At 47.2% G+C, this 16,481-nt stretch overlaps 6 protein-coding genes across 6 annotated transcripts; 3 read left to right on the plus strand and 3 right to left on the minus strand.

Annotated features, from left to right (window-relative positions):
* Window positions 1-31: 31 nt before the first annotated feature.
* SPPG_06800 (uncharacterized protein) lies at window positions 32-1,468 on the minus strand. The gene is made up of 6 exons (XM_016754999.1): window positions 999-1,468; window positions 635-928; window positions 465-577; window positions 330-394; window positions 203-264; window positions 32-144 (listed from the first exon to the last, which is right to left on the minus strand). The coding sequence occupies exons 1-6, from the start codon at window positions 1,416-1,418 to the stop codon at window positions 106-108; spliced, it is 993 nt and encodes a 330-aa protein (XP_016605845.1). The 5' UTR covers window positions 1,419-1,468; the 3' UTR covers window positions 32-105.
* A 411-nt stretch (window positions 1,469-1,879) lies between these two features.
* On the minus strand, window positions 1,880-3,238 carry SPPG_06801 (uncharacterized protein). The gene is made up of 2 exons (XM_016755000.1): window positions 2,971-3,238; window positions 1,880-2,896 (listed from the first exon to the last, which is right to left on the minus strand). Exons 1-2 carry the CDS (start codon window positions 3,180-3,182, stop codon window positions 2,056-2,058), a joined length of 1,053 nt encoding a protein of 350 aa, XP_016605846.1. The 5' UTR covers window positions 3,183-3,238; the 3' UTR covers window positions 1,880-2,055.
* A 111-nt stretch (window positions 3,239-3,349) lies between these two features.
* On the plus strand, window positions 3,350-6,728 carry SPPG_06802 (uncharacterized protein). Its single transcript, XM_016755001.1, has 3 exons — window positions 3,350-4,733; window positions 4,998-5,105; window positions 5,171-6,728. The coding sequence occupies exons 1-3, from the start codon at window positions 4,452-4,454 to the stop codon at window positions 6,407-6,409; spliced, it is 1,629 nt and encodes a 542-aa protein (XP_016605847.1). The 5' UTR covers window positions 3,350-4,451; the 3' UTR covers window positions 6,410-6,728.
* Window positions 6,729-7,388: 660 nt separating this feature from the next.
* On the minus strand, window positions 7,389-8,594 carry SPPG_06803 (uncharacterized protein). The gene is made up of 4 exons (XM_016755002.1): window positions 8,255-8,594; window positions 8,155-8,190; window positions 7,750-8,086; window positions 7,389-7,689 (listed from the first exon to the last, which is right to left on the minus strand). The coding sequence occupies exons 1-4, from the start codon at window positions 8,544-8,546 to the stop codon at window positions 7,533-7,535; spliced, it is 822 nt and encodes a 273-aa protein (XP_016605848.1). The 5' UTR covers window positions 8,547-8,594; the 3' UTR covers window positions 7,389-7,532.
* A 2,096-nt stretch (window positions 8,595-10,690) lies between these two features.
* SPPG_06804 (uncharacterized protein) lies at window positions 10,691-11,916 on the plus strand. Its single transcript, XM_016755003.1, has 2 exons — window positions 10,691-11,048; window positions 11,130-11,916. The coding sequence occupies exons 1-2, from the start codon at window positions 10,949-10,951 to the stop codon at window positions 11,855-11,857; spliced, it is 828 nt and encodes a 275-aa protein (XP_016605849.1). The 5' UTR covers window positions 10,691-10,948; the 3' UTR covers window positions 11,858-11,916.
* A 188-nt stretch (window positions 11,917-12,104) lies between these two features.
* Window positions 12,105-15,045, plus strand: SPPG_06805 (uncharacterized protein). The gene is made up of 6 exons (XM_016755004.1): window positions 12,105-13,323; window positions 13,396-13,440; window positions 13,517-13,562; window positions 13,636-13,877; window positions 13,966-14,799; window positions 14,906-15,045. The coding sequence occupies exons 1-6, from the start codon at window positions 12,256-12,258 to the stop codon at window positions 14,939-14,941; spliced, it is 2,271 nt and encodes a 756-aa protein (XP_016605850.1). The 5' UTR covers window positions 12,105-12,255; the 3' UTR covers window positions 14,942-15,045.
* The last annotated feature ends 1,436 nt before the right edge of the window (window positions 15,046-16,481 follow it).

Raw genomic sequence — 16,481 nt, forward strand, 5'->3', positions numbered from 1 at the left:
AAAAACACATCCAAAAAAACAGGACAAAGGATACAAAGCAAGAATATATTTATACAAAGCGCCATGGTGCACATCCCAGCGTATATCCACACTCTCCTTCCCAGCCTACCCGTTGATAATATATCCTCCATTCGGGTGAAGCACCTAAACAAAAAATATCAGAACAGCACAAACGGAACCTTCAAGATAACTAGAACTTCACCTGTCCAGTATAGTAACTCGCCTCTTTGGATGCCAAAAAGACATATGAGGGACCCACTTCGGCTAGTTTGGCCAAAAACATATGAGTAGGGGGAACGCAAAGAACAAAGTTAGGAGAGTGGACGTACCCGGTTGACCCACTCGCCCCAGAGGCGGAACTTTTTCTTGAAAGCTTTCAACATTATCTTCCGGTCTGAAAATCCAAAGCCCGTAAGTAAAGTGTAAAATTTCTTTCAAAAAGGGTGCGGATTGAGATTTTTTACCTGGATGCAGGTTGAAGGGGTGTCCAAATGGGACCGGGTGCCACGGCGTTGACTCTGATGCCCTTTGGAGCGAGTTGGAGGGCAAGGGAGCGAGTAAACGATACGATGGCGCCCTAACAGAAACCTTATTATCCCCATAAACTGATAAAAATCGGAGTGCAAAAACGTACCTTTGTAGCAGAATAGTCCAACAAATGCGGGCTCCCCTTATAGGCCGTGACACTCGTAGTATTGATCACAGCACTCCCAGTACGCATGTGCTTAAGCGCCTCCCTCGTAATCCAAAACATGGAATAAATGTTTGTTTTAAAGGTTTGGTCCAGTTGGTCTGTGCTCAGTTCCGTGATGGATTCTTTCATATGTTGGACGGCGGCATTGTTGACGAGGATATCGAGGTGGCCGAATGTGTCGATAGTGGTTTGGACGAGGGAGACGCAGTCTTGCTCGCGAGAAACGTCTTTGGGCTGTTTTAAAAAAAGCATTACACATTTCATTGGCACATGAAGCTCATAGGCAACTACAGCAAACACGTACAATCAACAAACACTTTCTCCCAGCTTCCTCAACCGCTCTCCGCGTCACTTCCGCATCCTTTTGCTCTTTGGGTAAATAAACAACAGCAACATCCGCACCCTCCCTCGCAAACATGATGGAAACCGCACGCCCAATGCCTGAATCCCCACCGGTGACAATGGCGACCTTGTCCTTTAACTTTCCAATTCCCTTGTATTCTTCCAATCCGTCGCCCTCAAGGCCAGTATCAATGGGCCGCGGCGTCATTTCGTGTTGAAGCCCAGGTTGAGGGGCATGGGTTTGGGTTTGGGGCGGGATTTGACCTGGTTGAGGGTAAGTCGGTGTCGGCATTCTGTGGATCTTGGGAGCTGCAAAGTAGAATCGCTTGAAATTCCTCAAAAGATAAAATGTTTGTCTGTACTGTAGTCTGTAGTATGCCATTGAAGGGGAGCGAATAGGGTATTTTTATACCAATGGGCCTTTCAAGGTGCTGATGATGATGACGCGCAAGTGACGATCAAAACGAAATGCGTTATAATAACCAAAGTCCTCAAAGACAAAAATCCTTACATACAAATATCATCATGGTCCCTTTCAACCGTCTTTTTTTTTCTTACCGCCCGAACCTCCCCAAAGAGAGTTGCTTTGGTTAACGTAAAAGCCAACAAGAACAACGAGAGGTATTCCTCTAGAATTGCCAATTGGCTAATAAGATTATCGGCTTGGCATGGTGAGGTCCGGATCAGGGTCATTGCATGCCTACAAAGTGTGCAGAGAGATGCTTCGTCACATGGATATGCGGAAAACTTCAGAAATAAGAAAGAGGCAAAGTTCTTAGGACAAACACACTTGCTGGAATCATCAATAATCCTTTTCCATCCTACAACCGAAATGACATATGGTGTCCGTAAGACAGTGCAAGCAAACATTATCAGTATATTGTAATTCGTTAGTTTGTGTCGAAAGTGCACGGAGACTGCCATTATTTTTCGCTTGATTTTCATCCCCAAATCTAATTCAATAACTTGCAATTTCACTACAACATTCACGACACCCAATAAAAGCGACTAAATAACATCTATCTCATTCCCCCAGGAGGATGCGAAAACAGCCACTCTACAGCTGCTTCAACATTTCCATTTGTCAGTGTGAGAGCACGGACGTTTTCGGTTGCATCGAAAAAGCCCATTTCTTGAAGTTGACGGAGTTGGGTCGCAAATCGTTCTTCGGGGGGACGCGAATCTTGTGGTGCGAGTCCGGCAGCATTGGGGTTACCGCCCATGAGCATTTGGAGGAGAGCGGGGTTAAAGAGGGGAGCCGTAGTGGGGGTACCAGCGGTGCTGGTAGGAGTACCGGTGGGTGTACCGGCGGTAGGTTGGGGAGCAAACATGTTAAAGGGACTGGCACCTTGCTGCTGGCCCATTCCGCCCATACCGCCCATACCGCCCATGGCCGCCATCATGGGCCCCATTTGCATCATGGTGCGCATCATGTTTGGATCACTCATCATTTGCCTAAACTCTTGGCTGTTCATCATCTCGCGGACTTGAGGCGTCATCATGGATGAGAGGGCAGGGTTGGCCGCCGTGAGAGATTCGAGGATTTGCGGGTTGGACATGAGTTGGGAAATGGATTGGCTGACTGCTGGGTTGGAAAAGAGGGCACTCAACATGGATGGATCTAAACCAGCGCCTGCGCCCTGCCCGCCACCAAATGCCGCAAATGGGTTCGCTTCGGGTGCATCTCCACCAGCTGCTCCGGCCCCAAACATTGCGGCGAGCGGGTTGAAGGGAGGGACTCCCGCTGGGGCAGAGCGGGGTGGCTCGGTTGTGCCCGATGCAGCAGGTGTTGTTCCGGAGGCGGCAGTTGACGTTCCAGAAGGTGCTGCCGTCTTTGTTGATCCGCGCACCATATGAACCCTACAACAATGTCAATTCTTTTGCTATGATGCAAACCGCCTTTGCATGTGTAAGTACACAAGAAGAGCACTTACGTATTTCCTTCAGCCATCTTGTAAGTAGTCAAGAGATCTTCATCCTTCAAGACCTTTCCTGCAAAGATGAGTCTCTGCTGCGAGACTGGAACGTTGCCCGGTCCATCAGCCTGAATCTTTTCCTTGAGGGCGAGAACAGTGGATTCTGCGTCAATCGTAATGGAGAAGGCAGATTCGTTGGCTTGTTTGATTTTTATAGTAATCTCTGGCATGGTTTCTAATGTGATCAGCAAAATGGGAGGGTTGGGCAGTCCAAACTCTACAGCGCGCAGGGCGATCCAAGTCTCAAACGGCTAAAATGCGTCACGCTGACTAAGCATTGCTTCTGCCTGCTTCTATCAAGTCTTTTGTATTTTTCAATCATCCAGCGAGAGCATAGCGGAATGCATTGTTCCAAGGTATATCATGAAAGAAGAAGAAGAAGAAGAAGGATGTATGGAGAGGTGCACGCACAAGAGACGATAAATTGATGAGAACTGTCATCAATGGCTGTAAAATAACTGAAAGCATGCGGACAATGTTGCTTGTTGGGTATCGCCTAATTGCAGTATCATGAGGAAAGCAAAAGGCCCATGCAAGCTCCCGAGCCCACTGGAAACAGCGTCATGGCACTGCGCCAAAACTTTAACGGAGGAAATGCTGCGGCGCAGTCGAGTGACAATAATGACGACGACGACGACGACAACGACGACAACGACGACAACGACGACGATATCGACGATATCGACGATACCAAACAGACGACTTTTGTAGCATCATTGCCATGCCATGGCAAAATGTGTTGATGAGTGTTCTATCACGTTGGGCTGAAGCGTTGTCCGAATGCATCGGACACATTTGACGTCACGACGACAAGTGGCAGTGGTGTGCAGAGGAGCGAGTGAAAGTGTGCGCACAGATTGAAAGTCATCCCTTTGCAAACACACAGCCAAGTAACGCATCGTGCTGTGTTTTTATTGCAAAGGTGCTGTGTTTTGGGGATGACCTTCTTTTTGTTTTTGTTTTTTTGTCATGGCCAAATACACTGTACTGGTAGCATGAAGAAGACCCCATCATCTTCTGCAGGTTGGGTATCGATGGGATTCAACGTGATGCATTGCCAAAAAGGCAAGCTCCAAACAAAGAAGATCATCCCCCTCCTTCCTCAATCCTCCCCCTTTCAACCTTCTCCTCCTTTTCATTCATGCTCTCCTTTTGATTTTCTCATCGTTTTGACTCACTTTCTACGTAATCTAACTTTCCCACGCTCATAATAAACCTACGCGCAATTAAACGCGGGGTTTTTATTTTAGAACACTTTACTTTTTGTTCAAAACTCTCAACTTTTTGACATTTTAGCGTTATTGAACAAGAACCTCATACTGCCCAATATTTCTACACAGAGTTTCTACGACGACGCAAACCCAACTCCCGCAACTGTTAAAACACACACTCCACTGACATTGACGCCCGATTTTCAACGCTTTGGATTTGCGCCCCTTATGGGACGCTCCCACTTGCCTCTCGAAATATGGACACGCATCTTTAGTCTCTTGGACTCTTCTTCTCCCGCTGCATTCAGTCAGGCATGCAAGGCATTCTATCACATATCAATAGATCCTCACGCACGCGCGCAGTATCTCTTGAATCGCTATGGCAAACAACTGGCTTTGTATTCGGCTTTCAAGTGGAACAGAAGAGTCTTGTCGCCAAATGTTGGAAGATTGATGAGAAAGCGAGGTGCTGGTCTCCCTAGATTCTTGGTTCAGTGGGTTGACAAGGAGGTGAGTAGAAGCAAGCAACACATTGGGGTGAAGGAGGACCTTGAGGGACGATCGCGTAGAAATGATACGCGTGGGAAAATACCTGCCCTTGGGAAAATATCGAGAGATGGCCTGAAAGGATTTTGAAAAAGATGGAAATCATCGAGGAATGCTTCTGGGGAGACGACGATCGTTCTGGTGCTGCAAAAGAAGGAGAATAAAATAGCGTTCTGTTTGGTACACATTCTAAATGACCTTGTCGTTGTCATCGTCCTTTTGATGCAGTACCACAAAGCGGATCGAGGAAAGCGAGCCGTGTCCATTCCTCTGTACGTCTTTTTCATTCAAGAGGGATTTGAAATCTATGGAAGTGAAGCAGACTTTAAAGACGACGTAAGCCAGGCATTGTGCTCTTGTCGCTTATTTTGTGTTTTGACGGATCCCCCGCTCGGCGATAGGACGTGGCAAAGTTTGAACGATTGCTCTATAGCAGTACGACCACTTCCTCGACCGTTACTGCCACCGACGACGCCATTGCCTCTATCCGAACCCTCCTCGACGCCTATGCGTTTTGTCCCGTCAAGGGCCTCGGCTCTCCCGTGGACGAAACAGTCTTTCTGCTTTCCAAACTCGACGTGACCCTCATACCCAAACTCATTGCAAATGGTCTCGATTTAATGTCGGTCAATGACGCTGTCCTCGAACGAGTCCTCTGGCGCCAAGATCTTACGGATGTGTTCTTGCAAAAGTACCTCGACAATGGCTTTGCTTTAACACCCATGTGCATCAAGAAGGGCCTACAGACCTCTCGACCTTCCACGCTCGCCGTCCTCCAATCTCGCGTTTCAACCGCGCTACTCACTGAATGCGCTAAAGAGGCCCTCGTGGACATGTTGGGTCCCTCGTCAGGGCGAGCCTGGAATTGGGTACCTGAAAGTGCGGAATTTCTCATATCCACATTTAACATCTCTACCGACGTTATTGCACAAGCCCTCTATACCCACCCCGACGCACCTCGCCTGCCCAACGGCGGATGCCCCGAATTCCCCGCCACACGTTCCTATATGAAATCTAACCCATGCCCCGTCTGGCGCTGGATCCTCAAATCCTACGGTCCCCATCACCCGTTCACAAAAGCCTGTTTTGACGATGCTCTCAGTCGCGCTGCAGCCGATCGAGACCTCCACGCTCTCCACGACGAGTTTCTTCAATCTGGGGTACGCTTCTACCCCCGCCACGTTAAAATACTCGCATGCCGCCTCTTGCACCGAGACATGACTGCGAACGCCCTCCATCTGCTCCAAGTCCTCCGCGAGCAAATTACTGACGACCGCGACGCGGGGATCCTCACTGACGCTGAACGATCCGAATGGCTACACACACTCCGCGACGAAGTCGTTGAAAACGATGAATGGGCCCACCGGATGCGTACGACTCAGTTGGAAGGCGGCGCTCGAGGCGGTGCCTACCGTATCTCCCGGCCCCCAGAAGATGCACTTCGCTTTCTTGACGAGGCACGCGAGATGGTGCTAGATTTGATCCCACCTGTTCCTCCTATCCCGCGGGTCGACTGGAATACCGTTTCTGTCCATCCTGCGCGGAGACAATCGGTCAAAACATGGGTGAAGCGCATGGGGCTGTGGTGGAAGGAGCAGTGTGAACGGGGCGTGTGGGGTGTTGTTGATCATGTAGTTTAACGGGACACGTCATTTTTCTCTTCTATGCATTGACCGGCCGGCCTCGTTTCGAACGTGTCCTGAAGTGTGATGAACAGTCAGAGACGTTTTTGTTCTATGAAACCATGTGTTTGTATCGGACGCTATTGTATGAGACTGGTTTTGTCTACTGTACATACTCGTTTGTATGATTTACTTTTTGTTTCTTTACCTCATGGGTTGTGTATAGCGGACCGTTTTTATGGACAGTTGTAAATGCAAGGAAAAAAAGGGGGGATAGTGTAAAAGGAATGTACAGTTGTGAAAGAGTATAGTGGTTTAATAAAGTTTTTTTTCCGTATCCTTAAGGTGAATGTATGAGGTTTGTTTATTGAGCTGAATCCGCGGATAGTGTAGAGGTGACAGAAAATGGCACTAGCTACTACACCAGGGAATAAACCAGCGACAACCGGTTCGGAAAAGCTAACTAAGCTACTACTAGGCAATTATACACGCAATACATAACGGTTGGTTCTAACCGGATAATTGCCCACCACCACACGCGGCCCTACTGGGCCTTTGATCCAGAACTCTTGATGGCATTGAAGCCAGAGTCTTCGCAACATTGGGGAGACTCGCAAGCTGGAGGATGTTCAGTGACAAGGCTTGGAGACTAAAAAAACTGCATGTCAGCGAGGTGAATGACAGAATGACATGATGCCATTGGTACATACCAACCAAGCTCAACAAATGTGGCAGCATAATAGTAGGTTTGTTATCGGATCCGCTTGGTTGCCACTGGTTCTGATCACGGTTGCTGTCGGGCAGTCGAGGTCCTTGGCACCAGAGCAGTATTCTCATGGTGAACTTGAGACTTGTTGGGCAGATGCTTTGAGTCGAGGGATAAAGAAACAAGAGGAAAGAGACAGAAGGCCCCCCTTTTATAAACCTTTGGCATGCGCCTCACCGCAGTTTTAAAAAAAAACATTACATGCATGCCACACCAATCTGAGCGATAGATGGGGGTTCTGATTATGCGATATGATTAACCGGATTAATCCGGATAATAATGAGTCCTAGTGCCATTTTCAATCGCCTACTCAATATGCATTTCTGAACTATCCTTCTACCTAACAAGTGCATAAAGAATATTTACCGCACTGATTCACACCTCCCTACACGCCCGGGGCTTTTCCCCTTCATACGCCTCACATACACTCTTTACGAAATCCTCAACCGCATGCCCACCAGGACAATCATACCATTCACCTCCATCATGCGTACACCGGTGTTTTCCATTCACATGAACCGTACACGATCTCCTAAACAAATGTACAATTTAATATATACTTTTGTTAACGCACATAGACGAGGGGACTTACGAGACACCCCGCTCCTTCGCCACCTTCACATCCTTCCACGCCAATTCCCTTCCCTTGCTCTCCACACACCCCTCCAATTCCTCATACTCTACGCCAACAGCTCTCGCACACACCTCTGCACGCTCTCGATCCGGTATGGCGCGATAATCCCGATTGGTACACAATATGTAATTAAACCATATTTTTGGATCAGGGTGCAGGTGTCGTATGCAGAGTTGTTGGAGCGTGCCTTGACATTCTGATGGTCCGTGTTTACATGTTAAACCTGTTGACGACGTCGTATTGCGACTGGCAAGGTAGTGGGTCGTAAAATGGGTTATGGATGATACTTCAAGTACTAAAAAAAACTCTATTGTCAGTAGAGAATCCCCGATAAAGCAATAAACCGCACAAGACAGAACTTACAAACATTAGCAAAGACCCCTTCACAAAACACTGCATCTAACAAAATACTATCATGAATCCTCACTAACATAGTGTTCATTGTATGTAGAGTAAAACCTACCAGGGCACTTTGCCATAACAAACAGTTCCACATTCACCTTTTTGCCCAGCCCTTCCTCCTTCACCTCACCCAAAAACCCCCAAACCGAAAACGGGAGAACAGTATCCACAACCCTTGTTGCAGACCAATACACCATACATGCCGTTACGAATGTAACGAGGACCCAAAAATGGTTGGTGAGGAGCGAGGGAACACGGGGGGTTGTCGTTGGGAGTGGGAGCGAGTAGGAAGTGTATGTTCCGTAGGTTTTGTATTTTTGGACCATGGGCTTGGTGGGCTTGGTGGTGGGCATATTTTTACCACTTAGTGCCAGTCCAGAAAAGGTTTCTTGTTAATGTCGATGCAAAAAAGACAGTGTTTGGCGTTTATCGAGAACTCGATGGCGATATGATTACGTAATTGCATTTGTAAATGCATTTTGGAAATGCAGACTCGCTTGCATTTCAACCATTTGTTAACATACAGAATTTTAGAGCTCGCATATTCTTTTTATCTCTTTTTCATTCCTTGAATTATCCTCTCAGAACAAGTGGAACAAAAAGTGTTTAGTTCAAACATGTAACCCTCATGCGCCAAATCTACCCTCTTCATTACACATCTTGGATGCAGTGTCGGCAGGTGAGTCGTACCTAACCACTCTGCTTATATGGCCCAGAAAAGCGAATGCCCCAATCGTTCTGAATACCATGGCTTTTCAATGTTGGTCTGTATCGTGAGTTTGAAGAAGCATATTTATTGATTTTGGTCGGCTATAGTGTACACGATTTCGCCCGATCAACCGTCCCGGATCGAAAGGGAAAAGGTTGTACATAGCTGTATTGCTTGGGACAAACTTACTGAATCAGATTGGAGATATATTTTACAACTGTGCATAAACTGATCATATTTCCAAGATCTTCTCGACGTCCATGTACGTCAGAGAAGCAGTAGTTGAAATGCGGACATTCGACGGGGTTCGCTTTTTCATTCGCAATGTCAAATGCAACCACTCCCTCCCATTATGCTCCTCCAAAGCAGCCTCCGACGAACGATGTGGAGGGTTCCAAAGGATGTGGCTATTCACAAAGGATATGGCGGACCACTTTTTATATAGACAGTCAAAGAACCCATGTTACTGTAAAAACTGAGTGTCGGCCTCGTCCAAGATTCGGACATTCGGCACGTGACAAATTGGATCAGCACGTCCAAAAGATCAGCACCTCCAATACCCATCTCCTTGGATGCACGCAGATCTACACAGATATTACGGGAGCCGAATAGTCAGTCTAGTTGGATAAGGCGCAGACGTGCGACTCAACTCACGCGGTGTTCCACTGCCCCGTATGTGCGTGCTGGTCGGCTTGGACTGTAATTTGGGGGGTTGTGAGTAGCTACCTCCATCTTCAGATGGAGCTGACTGATTGTTCCCGAGGGCGTTAGAGAAAATCAAAGGGAGGGCCTCGGCGGGTGGAAGCGAGTGTGTGTGTTATGTTTTGGTCAAGATCAGACAGGTGCTTGATGACCTGTTCATCTTAGTTCCTCTAGCAAAAACATTCTGGGTATGCTCCCAATACAAGAAAATCAAATCGGTCATATTAATAATGAACAGCTATCCTGCATTGCGAAGACTCATTTATAATTCGGACCCAGCGGCAAGGTCTGTCTCGAGGTAGAGGTCCTGAAGAGCATTTTGCGGCAGGAGGTTTGTTCAGAGGGAAGGTTTTTTGCCTTGGTTCGTCATCATCGGAGTCCCATTGGATGTGCTCATGACAAAAAGGTGATTGGTCAAAGTTATGCTGCTGTTTTGTATTTTTTGCTGAATCATTTATTGGCTTTATTCGGCACTTGTATCCTTCATGGTCTTTGCTATCGGAAGAGCAGATATTATTGCCTGTGGAATTGCCTCAATACCAATAGTTGAGTGAACGGGACATGTGCGGCGTGGCGGAGTTAGGTCATCATCCACCTATAGTGGACTTTGTTAAAAACTATGTTTTGTCCAGCAAATATCTGGTTTTTAGGAACACATTGAGTGAATGGACTGTAGGTAAAAAGTCAAATGGGCATCGTCGAAATAAGCTCTTGTTGTTTTTAAGCGATTTGTGTGAATACTGTGTGTTGTTTGAGGTTTTTTTTTTATATATTCTATTCCGATCACCCGATGCACCTCTGCGATCCAATGTTTCCAAATAATGAACAATAAAACTTTAAAAATGGATGCTTTCATATCTTTCTACCCCATCTTGTAAAGTCTCCATTTCACCTTTTGATGAGGACTTCCAGTCTGTCACTTGTGTGTACGCACCTGGTCTCAAAACTGAAATCCCAGGGTGGAAACTGCGTACCAAATAGATAAGCATACGTTCATGTTATCGAGAGAGAAATAAAAAACACATACAGAGAGAACAAAACCAGCATTCGTTCAACATTCATATTTATCAACCCGCATGACAAGTCGCCCTCTGCGGGCCGGTCGCGATACGAAAAGGCAGAAAGGGCGGGGGTTGGTGTGTAGATTTTGGACACCGCTCGGGCCTTATTTGTATTTTCTCAAAAATAAGGACATGATATTTCATAAGAAGACTCTAAATCGGGTTTTGAATGTTCGGAAATCGTTACATGTATATATAAAGGGGGAGTTTGTTGGATACCGGTGGAACCTGGCTTTTTAATTTGGTTGTTCTCGATCCATTTCTTGTTTTTCAATAGTGAGGCATGATGGAGTGGAAGCAGTTTGATGGGCTTGGATTAATGGTTCGTTCTTCTGCGACATCTTGGGAGAATATCAATATGAGACTTTTTGATCATTTGCTGTGTATGCATTGGTTGTTTTTTCGTTCTTTTTGTTTTTTGTATTTTCCAGTTCGATTTTTTTTGTTGACATTTTCCATGCTAGTTATATCGGGTGACTATGTCAACGAACTCTTCAATGCTGCATACCTTACCCCCTCGTCACCCGACTACGACCCCATCCTCGACACCAACCCCTACACCATGACGGACCCATTTTTTCCTCCCCTCACCGATTTCATCCGTTTCCTCTGCTACCGCCTCCACTGCACGCTCGAATCCCTCACATTAAGCCTCTTTTATCTCCATCGACTCAAATCCCTTCACCCAATATGTCACGGATCGCCCGGAACGCCTCACAAACTCGTGTTATGCGCCTTAATGTGTGCATGCAAGATCCTCTACGACGATCACTATACAAATACAGTGTGGGCCAAGGCTTCTGAATTGTTTTCCTTGGAGCAGGTCAATAGGATGGAACGAGAGTTTCTGCAGTACATCGATCATGCTCTTTTCGTACCGCCTAAGGATTGGGATGCGTTTTTGGAAGAGATGGATGCGAGGTTGGGGAGGGCTCAGTTGGCCGTTTATGATGGGAGAAAGTGTCGAAGGGGGTTGAGGGATTTGGTTGGGATGGGTTCGTTGGAATGTTGTGGACGGGGTTGCCAGGATCGACATTTATTGCGGGCTTGTCCTGATGAAGTCGTGCCATCTTATTTATCAATGGCTGCTCATGCCTTGCCATTACCACCCCCCGAGCCTACACTATTGGCAACAACGTATCCAATTCTGCCGCCTGTACCTCACGCTTGGTTTACAATGCAATGTGCGTGACAAATTAGTAAACAAAGATATTAGATACCCGGGCACGAATGTGCCTCCATGATTCTTCAGTGACTTTTTACGTTCAGTTTTTTTCCCCATTTTCTTCTTGTTGGGGGTCTTTTATTCGTTTTCTGAAAACATATAGGAAACTTGCGAGTCCAGAGCGTGCAGCAATGTTTGCATCTGCTTGAGCGAGTCACGTAAACCTTGAAAAGCGCGCGGAGTTTTGTATTTGCGCAGCACTCTATCCTCTTGGCTCAATGTCCCAATCATCTAAAAATCCCATTCTGTCTCCCGCTCCATCCCGATTGCTCCGTCCTCAATGTACTAAAACACGAGTACACCAGACAAGCAGTACTTTTCAATGCCCCCACTTCTAAACGTACTGCAACTTTAGTAGGAGCAGCATGGCCTCCCGTCCCACAACTGCTTCAGCACGGCCGATTAGTGCCACCAGTAAAAAACCAGGCAAACATGTTGAGGATCTGCTTGTTTCTGATACTTTTACCCGCGAACTCCCCGCTGACCCCCTAACGCCCTTGGATGGACCCGCTTTAACTCAATCAAGCGGAGACGGCACAGACCAAGACGGAACACATCCCTCACTCCGAACACCTCGACCCGTTCGCAATGCATTTTTCTCCTTCCTGAGACCGGTGCCCTGTCCTGATGCGATCCTTATTGCGCATTCACCGCCTGCTTGTCAGATATTGGATTTGGACTCGGAGGAGGTCCATCGACCGCAGTTTACGAGCTATCTAACTGGGACGACGCTCCTACCTCGTGCGAAACCATGGGCAAAGAATTATGGGGGGCATCAGTTTGGGATTTATGCTGGGCAGTTGGGAGATGGGCGGTGTATATCACTTTGCGAAGTCGTTAATGCCAAGAAGGAACGATGGGATATACAGATTAAAGGATCTGGTATAACACCCTATTCGCGGTTTGGAGACGGTTGCGCCGTGTTTCGAAGCTGTCTGCGCGAGTTTCTCTGTTCAGAGTATATGGCTGCATTGGGTGTCCCCACCACAAGAGCTTTAGCCCTCTTTGCGACCAAAGCACCTGTTTACAGAGAAGATGTTGAACCCGGTGCAATGCTCGTCCGGTTGGCGCCCACCTGGATCCGTTTTGGCACATTTGAGCTCTTTCACTATCGAAATGAAAAGGAACGAGTCAAAGAATTGGCGGATTTTGTTGTAAAGCATCATTTTCCGGATCTCGAGTCTCCCGTGAAGGATGCTGATATGGATGATGAGGCGAAAACGGTTTCGGTAACTGGGTACAAGCACCCACCAACTCAGGAAAGCTTGACTACCATCGATGCACGAACCCAGACACCTTCAAAACCGGAAGGGCAGATCATTGAGTTTGAGCTGAACAAGTATGCAAGACTGTTCCAAAGAGTTATAAAGCGGACAGCTGTTTTAATTGCTCATTGGCAAGCTATTGGGTTTGTCCATGGAGTCTTGAATACGGTGGGTTTCTTCGCATTCAATATATATCGTTATCTTGATTGTGCTACAAACTTGACTTACGCTTTCTAATAGGACAACATGTCGATTCTAGGAATAACGTTGGATTATGGTCCGTTTGTAAGTGTCATGCAGTCTGCTTTGATAGAGAGTTACGTTTGCGGATAACAAAAGTATAATGGATGGGCATATATAGGGTTTCCTCGATGCATATGATCCGTACTGGTCTTCCAATGCTGCAGGTAACGGAACTGACTATTCACACTCGATAGCCAATGTGCATGATCCGTACCAACATCTCCATTCCTGTATCAGACAAGCAAGACCGCTACCGCTTTGAACACCAACCCAAAATCGCCATGTGGAATCTCAGCAAGCTCGGTCGAACTCTGGCGGAATTGATGACGCTGCAAAACGGTGCTCAGGGCAGTCTTGGATCCCGGAAAGGGCCAGACGAGAAACAAGAATTCCATGTGAAGGGTGAGGAGATTGTTCGAGAGCTGTTGAAAGAGTTTGAACCGAGTTTTGTGCAGCATTACACTGACCTGATGCGAAAGGTATGGTGTGCTCTCGTGGTGTTTTCAAACATGTTGAACATCAATGAAATAAAATCATGCTATGCGAACATGTGCCGCCGTCCAATAGAAACTCGGTTTTCAAAGCACCCAACCGACCGATTTGAATGCTCTTATCCTTCCCCTCCTCCAACTCCTTTCCGACGCCCAGGCCGACTACACAATCTTTTTCCGCGCCCTTTGCAACTTTCGATGCAGTGACGCAGGGTTTGCCTCCTGTACCGCCTGGGATCCTTCTCATCCCATCAACACCAAAAAAGCGACCACAGACTGCCTTATTCACCTCCTCACATCCACGGAAAGACTCCACCGGCTCGCAAACCAGGGCCTGCAGAGTGGGACCCCTGCTGCCAGCGTGAGCGATTTGGACGCGAGCATGACAGGTGCATTTGGTACCACCGATCGAAAAACCGAAGGACAACGCAAGTCAACGTCAGCCAAGCAACACATGGATGAAGATGAGCCGCCCACCCTGGAGGAAATCGCGACCCGATGGAAAGATTGGGCAACAAACTATCGATCCCGCCTCCTGTCAGATGCACCAAAGGCAACCCCAATGACCGGAAAGCCCCTTTCCGCTGATCTGGAAGATATACATCGCATGAACCGGATGAAAAAGGCTAACCCACGCTACGTTCTCCGGGGATGGATTGCGGAGGAAGTGATTGACAAGGTACAAAAACATGTGCCTGTTCTGGATGTGCCTGCTTTACCACAAGGTGCCAAGCCTGTTCGTCCGGTACCTCCAAAGCCCATCCAGACGGACGACGCGTTTTTAGAGATTGAACGCGTGCTGAGGGTGTTGGTGCAGGACCTGTGGGGTGACATTGCCGATTCAAATTCGGGATGGAGGGACGATGACGACCGGAATGCTGCGGAGAGGTGGGCAGGGCAAGTACCTGAGGTAACGTTGACGTCCCTTTCGTTTGTCCCAAAGGTTTTGGATCGATGGAATTTCTAATGTATTTTTTTTTTTTTGTTTTTCGTTTTGGGCTGGCGCTGGATAATAGTGGGCGTTAAATCTAGTTCAAACGACCATGTCTTGAGCTTTTTCAATATGCTTTGATTGTATATACTCTTTACTAGTTTGAATTCATCTCTTCCTTTCCCCATATGGGCCAATAGCATTTATTGTTATGGTTCTCGAGGATTGTTTTCATGGCCCTTGTTCCCTTTTCTTCCTGGAATTGGCTCCTATTGTTTTATTCATGACTCTGAAAATGAGTTTTATGCAAGAATTCTAAAAGAGCAACGAGCACGAGCTAACGGGAGGCAAAAGGACAACGTGGAGGGCTGAAATCTTTGAAAGTTCGGGTTTTTCTTGGCTTGCAATTGTTTTCTGAACTGGCTCATGCTTTCTTCCGTATTCTTCCGCGAAAGGGCCAAGACTGAACTTTTGTCATTGCATGTGGTCAATTGACAAAAAGTGTTTTTTTGCGTGCATCATCGGAGGTCTAAATTGGCACTCCCTACGTCTGCCTTTCCATCGATGGTGGCCCTTGCGTGATTTGCAGATTGATTTTTCTCCTCGACACGGGCGTTTTCTTGTTTACAGGCCGGGCGTTATTCGGGAATAGCCCGGAGGTTGTTTATAGTTCAGAATTCGTTAGATTGCGCGGTCCATTTGCGCAGAAAGATCCAGTACCAAGGGAAGGATTTTGTAGTGTTTTTTTTGGGGTCATTGTCCCCCCACATTGTCCAATTGGGACATGTCCAGCAGGAACGTAAGGCCATGTGTGTGCACATTGCCCATTTGCAAACGGAGAGCCTGACAATACGACCCAATTGCCCAAAAACTAACCGCCCATTTGGGCTCATGACACACACTCTTTTCTATGGGGGATAGCCGGGAGGCAATCATCCACCCCCCCAATTTCCTTCTTATCTATGCTTTGTCCGTTTTATACCAGCAACTCTTTTTAAATAGAAACCGTTTCCCAACGTAGACATGATGGGGCGTTCCGTACACAAACCCTAGGGACTCTTTGCAGCACAGCCCACAAAAGTGTAAAAAAAATGGCTCCTACGTATTGTTGTTGCCTGACACGGCAAAGGAAATTAAACCAGTAGAAATGCGACCCTCCTGACCACTGCCCCATTGCGCCAGACAGAGAAGCCCCCCAAAAAGGGCGAAATACAAAACCAACTCACAAAGGCACTTTGCCAAAGCCCAAGAGAGCCAAGAGGATCTCACCAGAGTGTTCCAAAAGGGTATTTCATGTCGGATGTGTGCATTGAATGGAACACTTTATTCCTCGTTTGCCACAGATTTTGGGATAAACAGGGGAAGCCGCGCTGTGCAACGGGACTGTTTACCGTTCCTTTCACACTTGCAGGCCGATCCGTGGGTTCACAAATCCGTTTGAGCGGAAGGTAAGGCCGCGCGCGGTGGGCGGAAGCGGGTGCTAGCTAAAGGATCGGAAGCGGGACCTAGTCTTAGGTTTTGATGTGTTTTGCATGTCAAACTCTACAAGTAACATTGTAATGTATTTTGGCGAAACACATGAGTGTCAAAAAAGAAAAATGCTAAAGTCATGCCAAGGACGTTGTTGAAAAAAAGGGCAAGATCCCATTTGGCACCACAAC

The sequence above is a fragment of the Spizellomyces punctatus genome, assembly GCF_000182565.1.
Source record: "Spizellomyces punctatus DAOM BR117 chromosome Unknown supercont1.13, whole genome shotgun sequence".
Lineage (NCBI taxonomy): Eukaryota > Fungi > Chytridiomycota > Chytridiomycetes > Spizellomycetales > Spizellomycetaceae > Spizellomyces > Spizellomyces punctatus.